The 8,395-nt window shown below is 35.3% G+C and overlaps 1 protein-coding gene across 1 annotated transcript; it reads left to right on the forward strand.

Annotated features, from left to right (window-relative positions):
• The first annotated feature begins 418 nt into the window (after positions 1 to 418).
• Positions 419 to 7,054, forward strand: LUM (lumican). Its single transcript, XM_090275740.1, has 3 exons — positions 419 to 626; positions 2,989 to 3,878; positions 6,853 to 7,054. The coding sequence occupies exons 2-3, from the start codon at positions 3,011 to 3,013 to the stop codon at positions 7,005 to 7,007; spliced, it is 1,023 nt and encodes a 340-aa protein (XP_090131866.1). The 5' UTR covers positions 419 to 626; positions 2,989 to 3,010; the 3' UTR covers positions 7,008 to 7,054.
• Positions 7,055 to 8,395: the final 1,341 nt, after the last annotated feature.

The raw sequence follows: 8,395 nt of genomic DNA on the forward strand, positions 1-8,395 counted from the left end.
GTAATTTTCATATTTCAGAAACTAATGTAAGTTAGCCTCCTGGCCAAAAATTATTAGTCCTAATAAGTCAATATAGACTTCAGGAGTAATGGGCAAAAGCATTCATTTCCTCTGAGTCTGTTTATTTGCATTTTCCTGAAATTATTTATTCTGTTTATGCTTTATGAGACCTTTAGATGAACATGGTAGTTGGCTGAGGGAATTGCACTTAATTTTTGCCACAGCCACAAAACTCAAGAGCTTTGTAAAAGAAATGGTCTCACTCTAGATGCCTCCCTTGCTGCAGCACTCAATTTTTGGTTAAAAGCTATGGCATTTGGGCTAGTGAAGCACGTATCGCTCTCCCATTCCATAGGGAGTGCACTGGGCTGTCCTTACTCACCACGTCCACCTGCACTTAGTTAGAGAGCAGAGCGTTCACAGGCCACACCACCACAAGATCCCCACAATGACATAACTCCATTCAGACTGGCGTGACTGGGCTGGGTTTCCCCCCTTCAGCTCTTGTATCACTAAGGATCTGGCAGCCAGTTCCGTCCTGACAGAGTTTACAGCATATATTGGTGGATTCTAGTCCATAGTGCATCTGCTTTAAGAATTAACGAAAGCAGAGTCAAGACAGTAAGGTAAGCGCTGCTTTAACTATAACACTGGGGACTCTGACTGTTTGGGACAGTGTTTATTGTAACAGGAACAGAAAAAAATTCCAGAGCAACTTTGCCAATTGCTATTCAACAGCAATTCCATAGTTTTGAGCATTTACTTTCACACTTTCTTAATATGTTTTCCATGATTTATAGATTTGAGATTAATTTTATACAGTGTATGCTATGTTGCTTGGCAAAGGAAGTTATACAAAGTTTCAGGGTTGGAATGAGAAAATATTTAAACTAGACAGTGAAAATGTATGGCAATTAAAATGCTGTTTTATGCTAATGAGTTATATATGTTAATATTTCTAGAACTAATTTTACAGCCAAGAAGGAACATTTCAAATAGTATTTAAAATATTTTGCCATACATATATTGTTATAGTTTGTTACCATTTGCTATGAATATTTTATGTTGTTATAAATTGTGGGCTAAAGAACTTAGAACCTCTTATGGATTACTTATCTCTATTTTGTTAATTTTTAAGATTTGTTTCTTTGGATATATGTTTAAATGGACATGTTTTGAAGAAATTTTGGAAAACATAATTTATTTTCTCCAAAAAAAAAAAAACTTTCCTCTATAACCACAGGTATCTGCAAAAACTGGGGAAAGTAAATAAAGTGCACTTTTACTTCATAGTGGAGTCTTTATATGGCTACAAGCTCTCTTTGAATTCAGAGCCCTTATTTTTATTCTGCCAAAAAATATGAAAGTATTTTGTATTCTTATTCAATATATTATAGTTACTATATCTATTTTAGGGTATACTGAATTAAAATAAATTGAAAGCTTATTAATAAAGAAGATAAATCTTTATAATATTAACATACTGTAACATAAAGAATCCCATATATACATTAGCAATATTAATTGTTCTCATGGCCAAGTCCTCTCAACTAAATTAAATGACTCCATCATTATCTCAGGAAATAACATACTAAGACTCTGGTTACAAATTACATTGTGTTGGTTATCAGAGTGTTTCTATCACCTTTTTTTAGTGTTTCATCTGCTAAAATCAAGTGCCTTGTACTTTCAAGTCAAAGCAAAGATGTTGAAACTTCTTGATACTAAAAATCCTACTTATCCCAAGTCCTATAGATCCAAAAGCTTAAACCATCCTTCTCACAGGACAATATACTGCCTTATGGCATCTATTGGAAGGTGGGACCTGCTCCACATTAAAGAGTTCTCCCTCAGCTACCAACTTCTACTCAGCCATAACTCTTCACTCTACAAAAGTCCAACTCTTACATCCTACTGCCCTTAACCTAAGTTCCTGACCTTGACTTCCCCAAGCAATTAAAGTATACTTTATTCAGCCTCACCTTAGAAACATGTTCATACTAGATCATTGTTACAAATTGTTTTTAATTTATATTCTCACTTTCCTCCTTTTTTACATGGTTCCTAATGCCACTGTTAAATACAAACTTTCTTCAATGCCTAGACCTCGCACTCCCATTCCATAAGGGCAATAAATCCAAATATGTGAACCATGTCTTCTTAAACGTTGGCATGAAGAAGGTAGAGAACTTGTGAGTTACTGATAGAAAGAAAAAGTAATTCAAAGCTTGGAAAAGAGTATATATTTTCTATCCATTAGATCTCTTTCTAGGTTTAAAAATGTTTAGAATTTGTGACATTTTCCTGATGAATAAATAATTAGTTTTACTAAAACTTACATATTAAATATTAATTTCAGAACACAGCCTTGTAAAGTTCCTAAAAGTATGGAATGTTACAGTAATATCCAACATCAATAACCAGACGTTTTTAAGGGAATGTACTCCCCCCTCTCCGCCCCCACCTCCGGTCACACACATAAGAACAGCTTTCTTTCAAGCAAAACCACAGGTTGCTCATGTTCCCAGTAACGGTCTTCTTAATGAGACATTTTAATTATGTTGAATGGCAGGGTAGAGGGCACAGTTTTCCACTGTCTTCTCATTTTCATTTTTGTGGTTTTGAAGGGTGTTCTGAAGCAGTGCTGTAACGTAGTGGTCAATGGGCACCACCCAGACACACCTCTTGCAGGAAAAGCATGTAATTAAGGAAGGACCTGGAGAGATTGACAGCAACAGTTAAGCCTGACTCGCCCAGAAGGGGGCGCATGTGTACGCAGTCTAACCCGAAACCTGTTCACCACCTTACAAGTTGTAAGCAAACATCCTTATCCTCAGACTTAAATATAAATAAAAAATACACCTTTAGGCGCACTGAAAACACGCTAAAAAATAATAAAACATCATTTTCTAATACATTTAACATTGCAAATCTAATATCCTCTTCCTGAAAGCATACTATTTCATAATATGTTTCCACTTTATTTAGGATTCAAAGCATTCGCCAAAAAATGAATCTAGGCGCGTTTACTCTCCTCTTGGCACTCATCAATGGTGCCTGCAGCCAGTACTACGATGACTACGATTTTTTCCCGCTCTCGGTATATGGGCGATCCTCACCAAACTGTGCACCAGAGTGTAACTGCCCTGAAAGCTATCCAACGGCCATGTACTGTGACGAGCTGAAACTGAAAAGAGTGCCAATGGTGCCTCCTGGAATCAAGTACCTTTACCTCAGGCATAACCAGATTGACCAGATTGATGAAAAGGCCTTTGAAAATGTAACCGATCTACAGTGGCTCATTCTAGATCATAACCTTCTTGAAAGTTCCAAAATGAAAGGAAGAATTTTCTCTAAACTGAATCAGCTGAAGAAACTGCATATAAATTTTAACAATCTGACAGAGCCACTGGGCCCGCTTCCCAAATCTCTGGAGGATCTGCAGCTGACTAACAACAAGATCAAGAGGCTTGGCTCCTTTGAAGGACTGGTAAACCTGACCTTCATCCATCTTCAACACAATCAACTGAAAGATGAAGGCATTTCAGGGGCTTTTAAAGGTCTTAAGTCACTCGAGTACCTTGACTTGAGCTTCAATCAGCTATCCAAACTGCCTTCTGGTCTCCCAGTGTCTCTTCTAACCCTCTACTTAGACAACAATAAGATTAGCAACATCCCTGATGAGTATTTCAAGCGTTTTAAGGCACTGCAGTATCTGCGTTTATCGCATAATCAACTGGCCGATAGTGGAATACCGGGAAATTCTTTTAATGTATCATCTCTGCTTGAGCTGGATCTCTCCTATAATCAGCTTAAAAGCATACCGACCGTCAATGAAAACCTGGAAAACTATTACCTGGAGGTCAATAAACTCGAAAGTAAGTAGAAAGCTGTGCCTGTGTTTGATTGATGTATCCTCAGGTTTTTAAATGCTTAAATTGTGCAAAAAAAATATTGCATTTGACTCCATTAAAAAAATTAATAGAAATGCCAAACATTCTCTCTAATTCAAATGTAGAAGAATCCTAGCTCAATTATTTATCCAATATCTGCCCCTTCTTTGACGTGTCCAGATAAGAAACCGTTAGGATCAAAGAATTTAGTCACTAATTTCTTCAAACATAATATTCTGGGCTGATTAATCCTGCTGTGTTATCTCTGAATATTTATTTATTTATTACTTGCCTCCTTTATGGCTTAGATTTGTGTCTGTCCTACATTTATTTCTTAGCAAGATCTAGCTGAAGGAGGGAGAATCAAGTGCAGAAGAGGCATGAGGAACAAGGGCTTTCAAGCCTCCCTCCTGCTTATCCCCAGAGCAGCCTGTAGGTCTTCATGGTCTCTGACTTGTTTACTTACTTGGGACTCAACATAGTGCTCTGCTCCCAAGACCATCATCCATCTCTGTTATCCCTCAGATGGTATGTGCGGCTTCACACTGTTCTTATAAGACTGTGAGGAAGGTTAAGGAGGGAAGGAATATGATAAGGATTTGGAACATTTAAAAAACAGTATTACAGAGCTCCTTTGCTTATATACAACCCTCTACCCAATTTGATATTTCCACAATTTCTCCTTGTTTTCTCTTACTGCCACAGTTTATTTTTCATTTATATTCTGGGTGGGCGTTTGACTTGATCCACTTGGACTATTTATACATTCTTCTTGTCTTTTGGGACATTTTTCAATTTAAACAATACAGATTTAGGGAAACTGACATTTACCATTCCCCACCTTACTCTTTAACAGAGCTTGGCAGAAAGGAAGTCTATGATTTTTGGATAAATGTTATAAATGAAAAATCAGGTGGAAAACACTGATTCACACATAAATCTATTATATTTGCAACATAATCTATTGAAATTGAGCATTGTTATGCCATGAAAGTTGGTTGTTTTGTTATATTGGATAAGAACACTGACATTCCTATTAGAAAAATTACAGTATGCCTTATTGATATGATACTTTGTAATTCTGCCATATTTTCCTGTAACTCCTAGGAAGGTTGTGATGTTCTCATGAAGGAGCCCATGACGGCTAATTACAACATGCTACATGCTGTTTCTTATATCCGGAAAACTTGCTGGTCATACAATATATGGTTCAGCTATCAGAGCTGAACCCTTACAGTTGTTTCTAGTAGAAAACTCACTGTGTGGCAATATGCAGCCCCATATAATAAACATTCATGGTTAAGAGGAAGGAAGCTTTGGCCAAAATGCTAATGGGACTTAAGATGTTTGAGGGCTGAAGAGATCCTTTTAGATGTGGTGGGTGGAAACTAGCAACAGGAGCAGGGCCACCTCCTTCTCTGAGGTAAAAAAAAGAAAGAGAGAATTTGAAGGGATAAAGACCAGGCCTCATTATGTGAGTGAAAGAAGGAAGAGCCAATGTGGGAGATTGCAAAGTGGTGTATGGGAGAAATACTGGCGGCCCCTCAGTGCCAAGCTGAGATCAAAACAATAGTGCCTACCACATACAGTTGTTTGGAAACGAGTAGTTACCTTTCTTCCTTATCCTTGACCTTTAGGTATATATATTTCAGGTGTTTTTGTCATTGCATACACGTCTTCAGTTTAGTTTATTTTGCCACGTAATAATTATATATACCGATGGCCTACATTTTCTTAGGTAAAAGAGCCCCTTAATGTTTCTCTGCCATTAAGAAATCTATAGTCAAAAACTATTTCTCATATTTCAACCTTGCAAGTCTAAGCATTAGCTCAATCACAGATCTTCCTAATGTGACACAGTTTGGGGGGAAAAAAAAAACACAAAATCTAAAGAATACCAATAATTATTTAGTACATATTATGTGCTAACACTCTGTGAAGTGCTTTACATACCTTAATTAATTTAATTTTCATGCAACACAGTGTGATAGATACATTATATCTAGCAAGAAGATCAGATACATATTCCAAAGTCACCCAGGTGGTAACTGGCAAAGGCAGAAAATTAATATAGGCCAAAGCCCATGTTTTTTCCATTGTTCCATACTTTCTCAGTGGTAGGTACCATAACAAAGATCCCTGAAATTGCATTCATGAGTCATTTAAGACAGAATTATAAAGGTAAGGAGCAGAGTGTGTTTGAACTTCCACTGAAGTCATTGTTAACTAGAATTTGAGAGTAAACAAATAATAATAATAACAAGATAAAGGACCAGATAGGGTTAATCTGAAACAGACTTGGGCAGCCATAGACAACTTCTGTGTACACATGTAAACCATGTAACCTAGTAGCAATCTTAGTTTTCATTAAAAACTAAATCAGTTTTTCTCTTGTGGCAGTTTTCTGTCCACAGAAAAGGACGTGGCTCAGATGGTAGACATTCCATGACTTGGTTTTGCCTTGGAGTTTTGAATCAGTCATGGTGTGTGCTTGCTGGAAAACCTTATTTAGAGATCATTTAGTTAACACCTCTCATTTCAAGATGCAAAATCTCAAGATGCTTATATTGGTGAGATTGTTCATACAATAGCACCAGTTCTACATAACTTCAGGCTATTTCTAAAAGTTCTTAGATAATATGATACACTGATACACTTATTAAATGTCTCTAAAATCAAGTCTTTCTAAACCAAGAACTTGTAATAAATATTGTTCTTAGAAAATTTCCATTGCCTCTTCTGATCCACCATAGTTATTTATTAAATATGATTGTATCATTTTGTAGTCTGAAATTTTAAAAAATAATTTTAAATTCAAAGATATATCAAGTAAGTGACTTTTTTTTAAGTGGGAAGAAATCCTATTAAATATTATTATGGACTTGAGGATTTTTTTAATGATTGTTTTAAGCTTGTGTAATAAAAAATTGATAAAAGTTTTTCATTCTTTAATTTCCAGAGTTTGATGTAAAAAGCTTCTGTAAGATCCTGGGACCATTATCCTACTCCAAGATCAAGCATTTGCGTTTGGATGGCAATAATATCACCCAGACTAGTCTGCCACCTGATATGTATGAATGCCTACGTGTAGCAAATGAAATCACCATTAATTAATACCTGCTAATTTCAGTTATATTGAGTTGTATCCTGTAACAACTTTTTATGATATTTTTTGTGTGTGTTGGTTTTCACAGCGTTCAATTTTGTAGTTGTTGTTTACTACTTCCATGAATTTTAAATTCTGAGAGAAAATGTTTAGTAACCATTTCACTACTATTTTATAAAGAAAAGATGAAAAGCAAGCCTATTTCATCACAAGCACAGATACAAACACACACATATACAACAACTTAATACTTTATTTGTAAATTCAGTGTTTTTTATATCTCTACTGTCAAAAGATGTTCAAAGCCTTTTACTGATTGCATGGAAGTCAGCTGAGTTTTATAATTTCTAAATCTTAACTTAATGTTCCCCAAATCATGGACTACATACATACTCATGTTTACTACCTTGAGTCAAATTATCTTAATACATTCAAATTTGTTTAACCGAAAAGTAGGTGGTAAATTTTGAGACCACTGATTTTGGAAAATATTAAACAAAATTCATGAAGTCACATACATTTAAAGCATAATTTTTGGTATTAAGAATTTATATAGTTACCTAGAAGTAGTTTTCACTTTAAGTCATGGTTTTTTAAAAAATTTTTATTATTATTATTTGCATGTTATGTTTAACAAGCTAATGACAAAATAAAACATAGCAAACAGCATAACTGTGTTTGACTTCTTATAAAACCTATATCTGTCATATATAAAATACAATCGTGTGCCAATAATGATATTTTAGTGAATGATGGATCACATATACAATGGTGATCTCATAAGATTATAATGAAGTTCAAAAATTCCTATTGCCTGGTGATATCATAGCAATTATAATGTGGTAGCATGCATTACTCCTGTGTTTGTGGTGATGCTGGTGTAAATAAACTTACCATAATGCCAGTCATATAAAAGTATAGGACACATAATTATGTATATAGTATATAATACTTGATAATTATACTAAATATATTATTATTAGTTTATGGCGTACTATACTTATTATCATTATTTTAGAGTGTATTCTTCCTCCTTATTTAAAAAAAACACTTGTGAAAGAGAACGCCAAGTTATGTCAGCATCAGTTCATAGATATCACATTTATGTCTCTTGATTGTATCACTTTCTTTTATATTTGGTTGAACCTCATGTTGTTCTTTAGTGGAGCCTCTGCGTACGGTGTTTATAAAGACTATAGCAGTGTACAGTAGCGCCCTAGGCCTGTACATTCACTCACCACTCGCTCACTGGCTCACCCCGAACAGCTTTCAGTCCTGCAAGCTCCATTCATAAAGAGTGCCCTGTACAAGTGTACTGTGTTTTATCTTTTGTACCATAATTTTACCATATCTTTTCTATGTTCATATACACAAAAGCTTACCATCTCAGTCCTAT

Source organism: Furipterus horrens, unplaced genomic scaffold (assembly GCF_987537825.1).
Source record: "Furipterus horrens unplaced genomic scaffold, mFurHor1.1.pri manual_scaffold_4, whole genome shotgun sequence".
Lineage (NCBI taxonomy): Eukaryota > Metazoa > Chordata > Mammalia > Chiroptera > Furipteridae > Furipterus > Furipterus horrens.

Excerpts from the sequence above, each read along its gene's own strand:
- LUM (XM_090275740.1), top strand. The coding sequence starts at position 3,011 with ATGAATCTAGGCGCGTTTACTCTCCTCTTGGCACTCATCAATGGTGCC. Across the intron at positions 3,879-6,852 it reads GGAGGTCAATAAACTCGAAA|AGTTTGATGTAAAAAGCTTC; the intron begins GTAAGTAGAAAG and ends TTTAATTTCCAG.